Source organism: Acinonyx jubatus, chromosome E3 (genome assembly GCF_027475565.1).
Source record: "Acinonyx jubatus isolate Ajub_Pintada_27869175 chromosome E3, VMU_Ajub_asm_v1.0, whole genome shotgun sequence".
Taxonomy (NCBI): domain Eukaryota; kingdom Metazoa; phylum Chordata; class Mammalia; order Carnivora; family Felidae; genus Acinonyx; species Acinonyx jubatus.
In genome coordinates this window covers 25,531,378-25,547,989 of record NC_069398.1, presented here as the reverse complement: position 1 = coordinate 25,547,989, position 16,612 = coordinate 25,531,378, and the positions used below count along the sequence as shown (strand labels likewise).

The window sequence follows — 16,612 nt, the reverse complement described above, 5'->3', positions numbered from 1 at the left end:
GATGCAAGCCTGTTTTAATATTTTAAACCTGCGGTGTCCCGGACATCATGTCATTTTAGCTCTAACAAGTCTATATTTCAAAATGGGGAATTGAGGGGGTGCCTGGCTGGCTCATTCAGTAGAGCGCGCCATTCTTGATCTTGGGATCGTGAGTTCGAGCCCCACCTTGGTCATAAAGCTTACTTGAAAAAAAAATTTCAAAATGGGGAGTTGGGTGAGAGGAAAGCATGGTCTTAATATCAGTTCCACCATCACGCCCGGAAACGCTACCCTGCTGTTTAGAAAACCTGATCCTTTGCAGTTTGTTTGATGGAATCACCAAGGTCTTTCTCCTTCTATTTGATTCCTAAGAGTCTCCGTGCTTTTTTGACCTGTAGCTGCTATATTATTTTACCTTTGGATAAATCAATCTTGGCAGAAGCTTTCCAATTAAAAAAATCCTCTGCGTGAGTTATTTCATTAAAAACTCTTTTCTTACACTAATGTTTATTGTTGAAAAATTTTACTGTATGTGTTAGCTGATGTTTACCAACGTGTTTTTGTGGCTCATGGGTGGTTCAGGTTTCAATAGGACATCTGGCTGCATCTACATGACTCAGAATAATCCACTATTTGATTGCAGATTGGGTTAGAGTACCGGCACCTTTGGTGTTCTTTCTCTTTTAGTTCTTTTGTACTATTTTTCTTGTGATGATTCAGTTACAGTAAGCAGAAGTAAAGATAAAGCTATAAAACATACAGAGCAGTATGTGTTCATTTATTCTGTTGTACAATCTGTGGTTAATCCTTGTCATTGAATGATTTTTTCTTTCTCTTTTTATCCTTAAAGCTCAAGCTATAAAAGCCAAAGGTCCTGTGACGATCCCGTACCCTCTTTTCCAGTCACACGTTGAAGATCTTTATGTAGAAGGACTTCCGGAAGGAATTCCTTTTAGGAGACCGTCTACTTATGGAATTCCTCGCCTTGAGAGGATATTACTTGCAAAGGAAAGGATTCGTTTTGTGATTAAGAAGTAAGACTCTGGACTCTCATCTTTGTTCTTTAGTGCATCTTTCTATATTGTTACCAAACATTCATCAATCTCCAGGGCTATATCTTAATTAGATTGAGTTATATATTGTTTTACTTACCACTTTTGAATGTGTCTGTGGACAAGATTTTCGTGGTCATGCCCAGAGTTGGCTCTTGGAACATGAATACCTGCCTGTACGTGATTCCCACATAGCTGTCATGTTCTTGTTCCAGTTTGCTGCTAAGTAAAGGAATCACTAGAATATAAGAAGTAATGCAGTACCGACCAATATCAGTAAAACAGTGTCTTGATTTTAGATTTGAATTAAAAAAAATTTTTTTGTAATGTTTATTTCAGAGAGAGAGAGAGAGAGAGTGTGAGTGTGAGTTGGGGGCAGGGGATGCAGAGAGAGAAAGGGAGACACAGAATCCGAAGCAGGCTCCAGGCTCCGAGCTGTCAGCACAGAGCCCAATGTGGGGCTCAAACTCACGAGCCTTCGAGCTGTGAGATCACGACCTGAGCCCATGTCAGATGCTTAACTAACTGAACCACCCAGGTGCCCCTAGATCTGAATTTTTAAAAGCATATGTGGAAATGCACGTAAGTTATAAAATTAAAAATAAGTGAAACCATGGAAGAACGGAAAAAAAGCCTAAGGTAGCAGAATGCTATAAATTCCCTAAGGCCTGGCATAAAGGGTCCAATAAGGAGCTCTTATAAAAGCGTCAGTGCAGTAGTTGTGATTGAGAACGTAAATGCTTGCGTTTAAAACTGGCAGCCACATGACACACTCATAGTTTCCGCTGGGATTCTGTTAAGATTAAAGTGAAAGGTTTACAAAACTGAGGACATTTGCAACAGATTTCAGCCAATGAAGAAAGATGGAAACTTCCTGTTACATCCATGAAGCAAGGGAACATGTATTTATAAAGGGGAACGGATGGAGAATAGTTTTTCGGAAATTATAAAATATAAGTTTTCACTTAAAAGGCTGGATGCTGCTTAGTCCTGTAAATTGTAAAAGTTGTATGTATGAGACATGAAAATGTTGAGTCTTTATCTAGTGACATCCGACTTAGAAGTATCAAAAATGAATGACCGTTATTTTCCGAGCCTGTAAAAATTACAGAGCGGGCTAAGCATGAGACAAAGAAAGCTATATACCTTGCCACACCTCATGATGTCCTAGTGCCCTAAGGATAAGGGAAAAAAATCACTAGGTTTTAGAGAATAAGACCAGGTTATTCATAAAGAATGAACCGTCACAGTGATGGTAAGCTTGCTTTACGCAGTAATGGATATTAACACTGTCAAGCCATTCTCCCTGTTTTCTAAGTGCAAATGATGGGAGCCAGCCAAACTTGCCAAGCATTTGTGAAAGGAAAGAGAGACTTTTTGACATGGGAGAGGTGGGGTAGCAGTTAGGATCTGCAGCAGTAAGGGACAGAAATCCCTAAGTCAGTCAACCTGATACAGTTAACGATGCTTCTCTCGCCTCATGAGGAGGTCAGAGGTAGGATGGTTAAAAGTGGTACTTGGAGCTCTCACCAGATTCTTCCTTCCTTGGGCTGATCGTTTCCTTAGAGCAGCCGTGAACGGGATGCAGTAATCTAGGCCTCACAGCCAGGCAGTGTATGGGGAAGAGACAGTAACTACCTGTGTTTCTCTTGGAAGGTGGCCTTATTTTCTCTGGTTGGAATTCTGTCAAGTACTTATTCTTCAACCAGGTACAGGCATGAGAAAGCAGCTGTTATGGGTTTAGACCAAGAGGTACTCCTGCCCCAGGGAGGGCTGCTGGGTTTGCTTCTTTTGGAAGACTTGGCTTTCATTTTAAGTCCTTCTATTGGAAGTGAGTCTTTTTGAATTTGTGTGCATATTATAACTGATTTTGAAACTTTTTCCTGACGTAGCTTGAACTATAAACGGTAAAGTGAATAAAAGGAGTGGGATAATAGTATTGTTGGTAGACGTGTCCAGCTTCATTACATTGGGAACACTGGTACTGTTGAAAAAGTGAGGAATTTAACGACCACTCTGATCAGAGATGACAACCAAGCACGCTGGCCTCTCGGTGTTCAGTGAGGGGATGACCGCTTTTGAGATTTAACGAAGGGTGGAAAAGACCCAAGAGGCACCGCAAGATAATAAGTGAGCTGTCCTCAGAGAGGAACTTGTTGCTAACCGTTAGTTTTCCTTCAAGTACATTGTAGTTTCAAGATGCAGTAGACTCCAGAAATTGAATTATAAACCAGATGGCGGCCCTGTAAACGCTACAGCCCTGACCCTGGCCAAGAACCATAAACAGGCGTCCCCTTCCCCCTGGATGTTGATACATAAAGAAGTTTGAAGTTTTAAGAACTCTTTTGTACTGTCATTTTATTGGGTTGTTCCTGACGTTAGAGGTTTTGAATCTGTGTTTAAGTAACACTATTTAAAGAACACAGGCAAATTATTTTATTAGGTATTGCTCTCATTTGCTAACCTTAAAGTGTACAGAACTATGTTTGGATGTTTAAATGTTAATGCAGGCTTATCATGGGATGCTCTATGCTGCCTGCATCCTGTTTCGAGTCCGTTCAGTATATTCCTTCATGGCAGGCCATCCTCCACGTTTGGAAGGGACTTCTTAAATAAGCCTTTCCCTAATGGTTACTGTGGTTAGTCTTGATATATGTAAAGTCTTTTGTTTATTTAGAAGGATATTTCTATAGAGTTTAGCAGATGTTTTGTTTATAGGTCACTAATGTTATTTAAATATTATATATGCACTATTGACTCTGTCCTATGCTACTTTGCAGCATTTCTGAGATGGTTGTTAAAATAGGCGTGGTCCTGCTGATATCTGAGCCAGTTCCCAATCCCCCCACTAGCAACACTAGACTTTCGACCATTACATCAAAATGGAATGATTGCATATATAAGTTGGATTATGGGAATTCTGTGATCTAGAAATTATTTCCTGGGAGGTTTTTGTAATTACCAAAAAGAAAACCAAACCCCAAAAAACTTATAATCTGTCTCACAAATGTGTTAGTATTAAAATATATTTAGTATCCTTATAACCAATTTATAGATACGTTGAACTGAGTAAGTCTTGAATATAATGTAAAATTAAAGGCTCTCACTTAAAGTTTTTACGTTTGCTTCTTTTGGTGGTAACGCTTTTTATAAGATCCCTTTGGGTCGTAAAGTGAATGAAGGACACATGGTCCAAGAAGCACCTTATTGAACAAGTTGCAATTTCCATTTTGTTTTCTTACTCTCTGGAAATCTCCGGAAATTAAGGTTTAATTGTGCTCAAGAGCCCAGATTGTCTCTTCTTTTTAAAACCGGCCTTCACGACTGAATATCAAATAAGTGCTAGTAGTTACTGTTTTTGCCAAATATTGCCTGGTAAATACTTAGTACTTTTTCCTCACCTTTCAGACATGAACTTCTGAATTCAACACGTGAAGACTTACAGCTTGATAAACCCGCTTCAGGAGGTAGGTCTCCAGTCTTGTTTCAACCCGTGTGTCAGATCAGGGCGCCTGGCTGGCTCGGTCAGTGGAGCCTGACACTCTTGATCTCTGGGTCTTGAGTTCAAGCCCCACGTTGGGTATGGAGATTACTTTTTTTAAAAAACCATGTCAGCTCAACATTATATACAAGAAATACACGGTATCAAAATACTGCTCTCTGCTCCCTAGAAGAATCCCCTCATTTTGTTCCTAACGATCTGTTATAAATAAGGGCAGACACCCCACACCAGGTAGACCAAAGGAGCAGTGCCTGGTCTACTTGCGAGATGTGAACATGTTACCTGGCACAGTGTTCCGGACGGTGTGTCGTTGCCCAGGTCTGCGTTGGTCGGCTGAATCCTCACTCGTCACCATACACGTCTCATGAAAGGGTTTACTTCTTAGAGCGCAGGGCCACGGGTATCGTCACTGAAGTTGGTGAGCCATGTTTCGGGGACAATACAAGCGTAGTTGGTTCTCTTCCTTTGGCTCTGGAGAGCCAGGGGGTGGGGATGTAAAACCGCAAGTCCCGTCATTCCCAGCTGATGTAATGGAAAGATTGCATCCTGTGTTTAGTCTTATCCTATCCCTACACGTATCGTTGTGCAGCTCACCTGTAGGCTGTTCTGGAGTGAGCTGAACTCGGATGTTTCCTAGTTGTGTTCATGACCCTCGAGAGTAGCCGTGTAAAATTACTCTTCAGTGATTCATTTCCATTTTTTCATTGTTTGAGTTGTTCTTACTCTTTTTATTCAGTGTCAGCACTGTTTTTAAGAAACACTTTCTGAAATCTCAGAAATAATCTTCGAACAGGGAGGCCTGGCTGGCTTAGTCCGTGGGGCAAGCAGCTCTTGAACTCAGGGTTGTGAGTTCCAGCCCCACATTGGGTATGGAGCCTACTTGAAATAAAATTAACAGGTTAAAAAAAGAAACTCTTCGAACAGAGTGGTAGTACTGCCTAAGTTATAACCATAATACTTAGTTAACCCGGCTTAGTGATTCCATCAGTCTGAGGACACTTGTGTATCTGTTCCTCTTACAGTGAAGGAAGAGTGGTATGCCAGAATCACTAAATTACGAAAGATGGTAGACCAGCTTTTCTGCAAAAAATTTGGTAAGTCTCATTTTCCCCGTGGCTAAACTGTATTACTGAATACGTTTTCCCAGTTTTGCTTTAAGAAAGTAAAACAGTGAATGTGACTCCCCTCTACTTTTTCTTAATTGGTGAATAGCGTACATTAATCGTAAAAAGGTTTCAGCACAGGGGAGAGGACCGTGCGCTGAAAGCCCCGGGAGCTCTTTCCCGGGGGGGGAGGGGGGAACTCCTGCACGTGGGGAGCTGATACAGTGCAGGGGATCTCGCAGCCTTGGAGTCCTTTTTCAGCGGATCCTGAGCAGCACTTGCTGTGACTCTTCGTAGGAAAGGAGGCCTTTGGTCACAGTCTGTCACCGAGGGGCTGGGTATCGGAAACCGCGGAGTGACCCACACCATTTTCAGCTTGTTTCCTGGCCTTGCTGGCTTGCATCCCTAAACGCTGGCCCTTAGGTTGATTTGTCACGGGTGGCATCTTTTGTTCCCTAGGATTGCTCTCCCCTGCTCTGTCCCGGCTCTCAGCGGCCTTCAGTGGCTGTGTTTCTTCCTTTTCTTTTGTTAACCGATTTAAACTATTTATATGGATAGTTTCGAACCTTGTTGACTGTTGCTGTCTTCCTGTCTCAGTGGCCGCTGTCCTTTTCACTCATGATGATACCTCCCCTTAGTTCAGTGTTCACATCTTGGAGAGCTGCCTGGCAGCTGAGTCCTGAGCCCCCCTTCTCTTTTCCTGCTTTGCTTTCTCTACAGGTAATCTCTCTCTATCTCGGGGTCTTACACACTATAGATTGTCTATACCCTGGTGGCTTCCGCATTAAGCTTCTAGCCCTGGAAACTCCATCTAACACCAGACGCCTTTATTTTTATCTGCCTGTTTGATATCTCTGCAGACATCACACATCCTAACCGAGGCTTTGATGTGCCCGCTCCCCCATAATATGTTCCTTTCCCCCATCCTGTCCCTTCCATTGTCCGGGCCAAACCCCTAGGAGTGACCCTGGATTTCTTGATGGTTACAGGCCTCCTGCTGACTGTACCTTCAGCCCACCCCAGATCCATACCCTCTCTTTCTCGGCTGCTGTCCCTCACTGCTGGGAAAGCCAGGGCCGCCAAGCAGCTAGATTTCAATCTCCTCACAAACAAAAAATGGAGGCCTGTCCCTTCCCTGTTTTCCATTCGGTGGCCTTCCTTTGTCCTTGGAATAAGCTTCTCAGTCCCTGGTCATGGCCATCCCACCCCACCCCCACCGCCCTCACCCCCACCCCCCGTCTTCTGATGTCGCCTCATGGTACTGGCCCACTTGCTCACTTCCTACCAGCCGTAATGACCATCTCCCTGTCCTTTATTTTTCCAAGGTCACATCCTCCTGGGGAGGGTTGCACTGCTGCTACCTCAGATCTTTACGTGCCCCTCCGTTTCAGTGTGGCCGCTCTGGTGGGGTCTTTGCTGGGTCACCTGTCTGCCATACCCCACACCTTGTCGCGTTTTCTCTCCGCACAGTGCCTAGCGGTCGTCTTCTGCCTCCCGCTACCACACGCTAGATAATGACAGCCAGGACCCCGCGTGTCTCATCTGCTGGAACCGTGCGTGGTGCTAGAGCACAGATTTCGGGGTGGACGGGTCAGTCTCACCAAAGTGTGGCTAGAGCCATGAGAAATCACCGAGCCTCTCGGTCGTGTAGTGCACGTTGGACTCCCTGACAAGACCCGCAGACGTGCGGGAGGACCCGGCTGGCCTGCACTGGGGAGACGGCAGCGGGGGGAGGGCGGGGGTGGCTGGCACAGGCCTCAGGACGCCGGCGGTTCTCGCTGTGCTGTGAAAGAATCCATCTGCGTTCTACCCCAAAAAAGCCAAGACTCCTGGGTGAGGATTCTCGTTTGCCCCGTGGGCTCCGAAAGGGGCTCCTGGCACCGGGTCTTAAAGGACCCAATAAACCAGCCTGTAGGTGCAGCTCAGATGGCAGCTACAAACTTGGGTCCCTGAGTAGTGTCATGTGCAGGATCCGTATACTTGCTGTTTGCCTGAGAATTGAAAGCGTTGTGGAAGTCCGGATTTTAAGTTTTTCCTCCTCATCCGTGTTCTGGACTACGCAGTATGAATACAGGACCTCAGTGACACGTTCTCTCCTCTTAGAAATCAGCTGGTTGGAAATCAGCTAATGAGCTAGAAACTAAGGAATCTTAACCACTTTAAAAATTGGTATATTTCTGGGGCACCTGGGTGGCTCAGTCACTTAAGCATCTGATTTTTGGCTCAGATCATGCTCTCATGGTCCTTGGGTTCCAACCCTGCGTCGGGCCCACGTCGGGCTCTGTGCTGACAGCTCGGAGCCTGGAGCCTACTTCAGTTTCTGTGTCTCCTTCTCTGTCTCTGCCCCTCCCCTGCTCACACCCTGTCTCTCAAAAATAAATAAAACGTCAAAAAAAATTTTTTTAATAAAAAAAAAAAAAAAATCAGTGTATTTCCAAGGCATTTAGTAAAATGAATCAGGTGAAGAACATTGCTCATCATTAGAGAAGCTACCGTAGTGTCAGTATAGTTCACGAGTATCTGCACAGACAGGCTTAAATTTTGCCCTGGTGTGTGCTTCTGGAAGTTGAGCTTGGGAAAGCAGTTGGCCAAACCTCTTAGCACCACTGGTGCTTACCAAGCAAGCCTCGTGGAAGGAGGAGGCTGTTGACGAGCCCATGTACTCCCGTGAACAGTGGCCGGTGGAAAATATTTTGGCATTGTGTCAGACCTAAGAAAATAGGTAAGAGCTTATGTGTTGTTGTAGTATAAACAGGAAAAGTCGAGCTGTTTTTGTTTTTGCTCGCAGCCTTGGGTGAGTCTGGGACTGTAGCTACTTTAGAGAGATTTGCTGCTTTCTTTAAGGTTCCTGAAGGGAAAAGAGGAAAGCTTACATTTTCCACAAGTGTCAAGCATCCTAAGTCTTGAAAGTTTCCCTGCCCCAGCAGCGTAATCAGTTTTAGGCATTTGGCATCCATGAACGCCCAGGCTGCAGGTGCCGACAACCCAGCGGGGCAGGAGGCAATGCCCGTCCCCCGGATGAGGGAAGATGCACCGCAGAGCAACACGTGAACGTTTCATATGCAAGAAGGTGTTGAGTGGCCTGTGGGAAAGGGGGCAACGGGGAGACAGGCGGATTGTTCTTTTCTGTAGGGGAAGCCTCACTGATGACCAGCCAGTGCAGCTGCCCTTCTTCCCCTTTCCCCAAAACTTCTGCTCTTCCTGGCTCCACTCCAGCAGTTGGTTCTTTTTTATTTCATAGGAAGTTTGTTAGAATTATGATTATATTCTTTTTTTTTTCTTTTTTTGCTAATGTGTTTCACCAAATAATTATTATTGTTTTACACATCACATTATAGATCTCTCCCAGGTGCGGTGTGAAAGACTTTACCATGTTTCTTAAAGGAATGTTTCTTTTAACAGTCATGATTTTTGTTACACTGCGTGTGGTTTTTCAAATATACATGCTTTGCTTTTATATCAAAGAGGTCTAAGGGCACCTGGGTGGCTCAGTCAGTTAAGTGTCCGACTTTGGATCAGGTTATGATCTCACGGTTTGTGAGTTCAAGCCCCACATCAGGCTCTGTGCTGACAGCATGGAGCCTGCTTCACACCCTTCTACCTCCCTCTCTCTGCCCCTCCCCAGCTTGCATGCACGTGCTCTCTCTCTTGTCTCTCTCTCTCTCAAAAATAAATATTTAAAAAAAGAGAGAGAGAGAGAGCCTATACTTGAGCCCTTCTGATTTGGTGCTAATGAAACAAGGAAGGAGAAGACCTTTTTTTAGAGCTCTGTTCAGATGTGTTTTCAGAGCAGAGATTAGAAATTTCATTTTATATTTTAAAATTACAATTCTATACCTATTCAAAAGTAGAAAAACTGCGTTGCGTTCCTATATACCTATTTTTCAGATTCATTGATCGTTGAGATTTTTCCACACTGCTCATCTTTTCCTGTCTTTCCTTTGTAAGAATATTATAAAGCAAGTCCCAGGCCCTGTGCCATTCATGTTGTGTTCAGTGTGCCTCCATGAGTAGTGCTTTCATTTTCTTAACACAGCCACGGTGTCACTGTCACACCTGACACAACTAGCCGTTCTTTGTACCCACTCCTGTCCAGTCCTTTTTCGAATTCCCTCATTCATCTGGAAAGTACCTTTAAAAGTTTTTGTTGAATCCGGATCTAAGCAAGATTCGTGCATTAGCTTTGGTTGATAACGCTTCTTTTAATGTAAACCAATCTCTGCTTACTATTTTTATTTCCCATTCCATGAATTTTTTGTGGAAGTTATTTCCTTTTACAATGCCACACTCGTGTGGTTTAAGGGGTAAAGAACATCGGTCTCATGGTTGCAGTACAAGTGAAAGTATAGCCTGAAATCACTTTGTGTGAGGGAGCCAGTGAACAGATTATCACCTGCACAGAGCATGAAGTAGCAAAAGCCTCCCTCTAAATACTGGGAAAAGTAGTATTTGAGTTACATTTTTTGTCCTCTGTGGTAGTATTCTTATCCTTTTATTTCTCAATATTGACAGCTGGTTTATGAGACCGTGGCACTATAAAAGTTGTCTTGGATTCAGGAGACTCAACTCCACCAAAAGTGACCTTGTGATCACGGGCCACTTACAGCTTGCATGTGCTGACTTGGGTCTGTTTCAGCATTTCTTGGGTGTGTTTCCAGACCTTTCAAAAAGTTGACCCGTACCTTTCTCGGGATTGTACTCCAGTGTGATTTCAACAGAAACTTAGTCTCCCGCGTTGTGTTTTCCTGTGTAAAGCGGAAGCGCTGGGGAGCACAGAGGCCAAGGCCGTACCTTACCAGAAGTTCGAAGCACATCCTAATGACCTCTACGTGGAAGGACTGCCCGAAAACATTCCTTTCAGAAGTCCCTCGTGGTACGGAATCCCAAGGCTGGAGAAAATCATTCAAGTGGGCAATCGAATTAAGTTTGTTATCAAAAGGTAAGATGATGATCTCCAGAAACAAATGTAGTGCTGTCCTTAAGAAAAGATGTATAAATTTGATGAAAGCGGGTCTTTTGTTCCTCTCGGTTGGACTTACTCTCCGTATTAAAACTTCAGGTGTGTTCGTGTAGATTCCTTCCTTGTGCAGGTGTTTATTTAGTACCAGGCACCAGAGAGACAAAACCGGGCCCAGCAGGAAGCCTGTCCTCGGGAGGCTTATTTTAGAGATACATGCAATAAGGTGTTACTAGGTGCTTTGGGGGAGGAGGTAAGGGTGGCGGGGAGGTCGGACAGTTGTGCACGAACAGCAGTGGAAAGGGGGCTTCAAATGAAGGAAACAATAAAAGTAGAGAAGGGAAGTGTCACGTAACCGCACCATTCTGGGTGGACGTGGTGGTGCCTTGTGGGTGTGGCATGGTAAGCCAGGCCGACGTGGGTGCGCGGATGAAGGCCTTCTGTCCTACACTGTCAGCGGAGTAATTGAAAGGTTTTAAAGCCAGTTCCACTTAAAATAATTTGGAGGGGTTCCTGCGAGAGGCTCAGTCAATATAGCGTGCAGCTCTTGATCTTAGAGTTGCGAGTTCAAGCCCAGCGTTGGGTGTAGAGCTTCCTGTAAAAATAAAAATGGTGAGGGCACATGGGTGGCTCAGTTGGTTAAGCATCTGACTTCAACTCAGGTCATGATCTCTCGGCTTGTGGATTTGAGCCACGCATCCGGCTCTGAGCTGTCAGCACAGAGCCTGCTTTGGATCCTCTGTCTCTCTCTGCCCTTCCCCCAGTCATGTTTGCTCCAACACACACACTCTTGTGTTTCCCTCTCTCTCAAAAATAAATACATCTAAAAAAAACTACTGTAAATAAAAATAATAATTTGGATTTGCATTTTAAAAGGATTCTTCTGGCTTGATTTTGAAGGTAGCAGAATGGATGATTGGGGGGCAGGGAGAGGATACAGAAGGGCTGTCTTTACTACAGGAGGGTGCGATAGGGGTAGAATCCATAGGTCTGGCTTACTCTCTGGGGCCCGTGCATTTGTCTATGTGATCACTGGGTCACACCGTGTCGGGGAGAGGGATCTTTAGGACAACACACATAGGTATTTCGAGCTTTATTAGGAGGGCGTTCCTCTGAGGTTTTAGAAACGGCAGGTTGAACTGTTTGGGGCCAAAAGCCAACTGTTTTGCAAGGTTGAGTACCTAATGCCTTTGAAGACACACAGGTTGTAAACCTGAAGCTGTGCAAATTGCTGTTTTCAAAATGATCGCGTCCTCAGAACGATTTTTCCCCCACTGGAAATGAAGGCGGGATGATCCATGTTGGAAATCGTTGGCAGTGCACAGCCTCGTGGGGAGGGCCTTCAGGGTGTTCCTGCACTCCCGTTACTAACTTCCGCCGCGTTCTTACAGACCGGAGCTTCTGACTCACAGTACTACTGAAGTCACTCAGCCGAGAACGAATACCCCAGGTAAGATGGTTGTGAATCCCTTGGAAAAACTGGATCAGTGTTTTTTAAGCTTTTTGACGATCTTTTAAAGTGATGTACTTGTCTTTCCTCCCCCCCGCAAATCATACGTGGACACTGGACACTCACCGTCCTCTGGATTTATCAGCACAAACTCAGGGAGTTCGGCGGTGTGTTTATTAGATCGGTGGGGTTCAGTAGACGTATAATGTGCCTCACAGATGAAGCCACGTGTGTCATTTTGAATTTTCTGGTGGCCGGATGTGACGTGTGTCATTCTGGCGATTCTGGTAGCCCGACGCGTGTGGGTAAACACACAACCGGGCGAATCTCTGGCGCATACGTTGCACTGGGAGCGCATCTCACCGCGGCGGCCACATTTCAAGTGCTTGGCTGCCACGTGTGGCCGGTGCGGCCGACCGTGCAGATCCCAGCCTTCATCTTTATTCGCGCAGCCTGTTGTCCTAACGGCACGGCTGTGATCACAGCAGCTGCACTGACCCCGTAGCCCAGCAGAACTGTGGGCTCTCCGGCTCAGCTGTGTGAATGGTTTTCTTTTCTCCATTGGAGCTATAAGGCAGCCTTTATTTCTTTGCCATCTTTTTGTTGGCCGCTGCATAAGGCCAGGAAAAGTGACCCCAGCTCGCACGTCTTCTACAGTGTTACAAACTTCTGTTGCCAAGAACTAGTGGCCGTTTCTGAACTTGGCCAGCTAATTGTTCTGGTAAATATTGCGGTATTTACCATACATGCTATGGTATACAAGATACCTGTACTAAACTACAGATCCTTCAGGGGCGCCTGGCTGGCTCAGTCGGTGGAGCCTGTGACTCTTGATCTTGGGGTTGTGAGTTCAAGTCCCACTTTGGGTGTGGAGTTTAGTTAAAAATAAAATATTTTAAAACAATTAATTAATTAAAAAATAAAGGTCAACATACTGATCCCTCAGCTCTGAGAGTACCTGGGGGCAACTGGTGAAGGTCAGCCAGTAAGCCGGCTATGTTGTAAAGTCATTTGTGTTTATAACCACGTGCAAAGGGATTGAGAAATACTGTACAAGGGAAACAGAATTCTCCTGTGCCCCAAATCCTGCGGGGGAAACAGTGTGATCAGTTGAGCATCAAGAATCCACATGACGACCTCCTCAGCATGCTGTTGATTTAGGCAAAGAGACAGTATTGGTAATGACCTGAAGATTGGAGATGACTTAGACTTTTGCTGAGGGAAGTAATGGAAAGAAAGTATTCCCCAGGGTCGAACCGGATTTACGTGGATTATTATGAATATGATGGAAGTCTCTGTATGAGTCTTCTTTTCTCCAGGCAGATGTCAATTCAAGGTTGTGATTAATGTGATCACTTTTTTTTTTTTTTGTAACGTTTATTTCTTTTTGAGAGACAGAGACAGAGTGCGAGCGGGGGAGGGGCAGAGTGAGAGGGAGACACAGAATCTGAAGCAGGCTCCAGGCTCTGAGCCGTCAGCACAGAGCTCGATGTGGGGCTCGAACTCACGGCCTGGGAGATCATGACCTGAGCTGAAGTCAGACGCTTAACCGACTGAGCCACCCAGGCGCCCCAATGTGATCACTTCTTAATAATTCTGATCGTGACTGCAAACCTGAGGATGTTCGATACGTGCCCGGCGCCACAGATTGAGAGGTCCCGTTTTTAGCAGTACTTGATCTGTTGTCTTCTGACATAGATAGCCAAAAAGCCCGTCATCGAAAGAAAAATCTCGGTAATCTGAATCATTAATAATACTTGGCCTTCCACCATTCATAGGTGATCTTGGCAAGAGTTAAAGTTGGCAAATGTCTGCCAGTGAACCAGGCACTAGTCTCTTGCTGGCCCAGCTCAAGTCTCACTGCACGACAGAATTTAGTTCTGCCGTTCAAGAGGTCGACTTAATTCTTGGAATGACACACAGTTTGGTAAAAGCTGTAGGCTTAAATATGCTGTGGGGACACTCTGCCCTCCGTTTGGTAAAAGATTTGCATAGTGGCACACGTGAGAAAGTCTTGGAGTTAGCCAGGTAACTGAGCTTTGAAGGGGCAGAACAGGAAGGGTCACTTGATTCCTGAAGTGGCTCAGACATCTTCTTGCATTAGAATGGCAGGTACCAGCTGTTCTAAGGAGGCGTTGGGTGAGGCAGGAACTGGGTAGGTGAGCAGAAGCCCTTGACCTTGGAGAAGGGGAGTCTGGATGTCTTTGTAGTAATATTTCAAATTTGGTTTGTACCAAACGTACGTCCTCCGGCTGAACGGTTGAGGCACACCATAGTAAACCCTTGAGATGCTAGGATTTCGTTTAAAGGAACAGTTTTAAAGTACTTCTACAGTAAGAGTGAACAGTGTGTTGCAAGGTTTTCCGAAACCACCGACCTTTACTAGCATTTCCAGAACTTGCCCAGCATCTCCCACTGCCTTTGTCCGAAGACACAGACCCCTAGACCCCTTCCACGCCGAATGTGACCCTTGCTCTCTGCCTTCCCACCCTTCTCTCTCTCTCTCTCTCTCTCTCTCTCTCTCTCTCTCTTTCCTTCCCTCCTTTATTTGTCCAGCCTCTCCCATCAGCCAATAGTGCCTCCAAGACCCTCTCCATCCACAGCCCCAGCAAATAAGCCCTGAGTGTCTGTTCAAGTAAGTGACCTCCTGTGTGTCTTCCATAATGGCCCATTTCTCTGTATTTTTATTTATATTTAAAAGGGGATGGTTGTCCTGGCACTTGGCTGGCTCAGTCGGTAGAGGGTGTGACTCTTGAGCCGCAGGTTGGGTGTGGAGCCTACTTAAAATAAAAATTAAAAACAAAAAAAAAGTTTTTAAGGGGATGGTTGTCTTGTAAACAGGGGTAAAGAAATAAACCAGATTATAGATGTGAGTGTTTAGTGACATCTCCCTAATCCCTTTAACTTGTATTCCTACCATTTATTTCTGTGAATAATGAAGTTTTGCTTTCTACGGATTTCTAGCCACACATCCGTTTGATAAACCAAGGATGTCTGTATAGAAAGCAAATGTAATTGAAGCTGTTGTGGTTGAACCTGGCATGGGAAGCCTGGCTCTGTACCAGCTGGTCCTCCTTGACCTGTCAGGATCCTGTGCTGGGTCTCCACGGAGGAGCCACTTGTAAAGCACTCGCCGAGAGCAATCTTGCCGGCACGTTCTTTGTTGACAGTGTGAACCGATACTTGCATTCCATCTTCCTGAAGTTCTGCTATTTGACAGGTGCAGGGAATCCTTTTTCTCCTTAAGACCCAAAGTTTTTGTTTGTAAACGAAATCGAATGAAGAGTGTCACTGGATTGTGCTCCCTAAACTGCCACTGTGTTGTATATGAGATACATCTCAGTCTTTTAAAAAAGAACATCACTGGGGCGCCTGGGTGGCTCAGTCGCGTAAGCTTCCGACTTGGGCTCAGGTCATGATCTCACGGTTTGTGAGTTCGAGCCCTGTGTCGGGCTCTGTGCTGACAGCTCGGAGCCTGGAGCCTGTTTCAGATTCTGTGTCTCCCCCTCTCTCCCCCGTTCATGCTCTGTCTCTCCCTATCTCAAAAATAAATAAATGTTAAAAAAAAAAAAATGTAAAAAAGAACATCACTGAGAAGAGTGGCATCCAACCTAGTTGTGTGTCCGCACCAAGAAGGAAACATTGTTAATTACGTTTATTTTCGCTTTCTAGTCAAAGAAGATTGGAATGTCAGAATTACCAAGCTACGGAAGCAAGTGGAGGAGATTTTTAATTTGAAATTTGGTAAGTAAAACCCAGTGATTATGTCTTAGTTTAGAAACCTAAATGAAAGGCAGGTTCTGAATGAATGATAGCACTACAGAACCTACGGAAGGAAGGTCCCAGAAACTGGGTTTAGTTGATGGCTGCTCCTTACCCTGAGCACCTTACTTTATTTCTCTTGGATTCAGTTGTGTGGTGTGTGGTGGGGAGAAGCTGGGGTGCGGGGGGGATCTCCGCCCCACCGTCTGCACTTCGAGTCCGGATACCACACACGGGCGGCAAATAAGTTTCGTTTGTTTCAGCTTAGATTTGGTGACAGCTAGCTGTTGACCGCTGTCTTGAGGATTCTGAGGAGATTCAGCAGGAGTGTTTCAGTTGATTGGGTGTGTGTCTGTCATGGAAAAGGAAGTAAGGAGTGGGAGTGACAGCAGTGTCCCTGGGGCCTTCCCATCCGTCATTTTTGTACCTGGTGTGAACGTTCTGTGGCCTGGATCTGGAATCTGCCGCCTCTGCCTCTGATCTAACATGATGAGCTCTGCTTAGGTGCACCGCGTAACGGCTCTTGTCTTTCGACGGCCACTTGTCTCTTCGGGCATGAAATGGCCCGTAGTTCGTTTCTGAACAGAGCACAGAGATCACTTTGGCTAGAATGTTCTTTTTACAAGTACTTATTTGTTAGGCCCATTCTTCAGTTTTGCACGGTACACTACGCAAAATGCTTCCAATAATTGAGTGGAGGCTCCCCCTTAAAAAAAGATAATGGTGAGCGGAGATTGCTAGGTGGTAGGGAATTTTTGCATAACACATTTGAGAATGCCAGGATGTTAGCTCGACTCCTTGTGATCA

General features: G+C 45.2%; 1 protein-coding gene across 7 annotated transcripts in view; it reads left to right on the top strand.

Annotated features, from left to right (window-relative positions):
• The window catches only part of GTF2I (general transcription factor IIi), a 107,284-nt gene that overhangs the window by 72,735 nt on the left and 17,937 nt on the right, over nt 1-16,612 (top strand). For all 7 annotated transcript variants that reach the window (XM_027041899.2, XM_027041897.2, XM_027041894.2 and 4 more), the window contains 6 exons: nt 830-1,013; nt 4,440-4,498; nt 5,556-5,627; nt 10,392-10,575; nt 11,985-12,043; nt 15,716-15,787. In XM_027041899.2, coding sequence (XP_026897700.1) covers nt 830-1,013; nt 4,440-4,498; nt 5,556-5,627; nt 10,392-10,575; nt 11,985-12,043; nt 15,716-15,787 — 630 coding nt within the window. The remainder of the gene's footprint in view (nt 1-829; nt 1,014-4,439; nt 4,499-5,555; nt 5,628-10,391; nt 10,576-11,984; nt 12,044-15,715; nt 15,788-16,612) is intronic.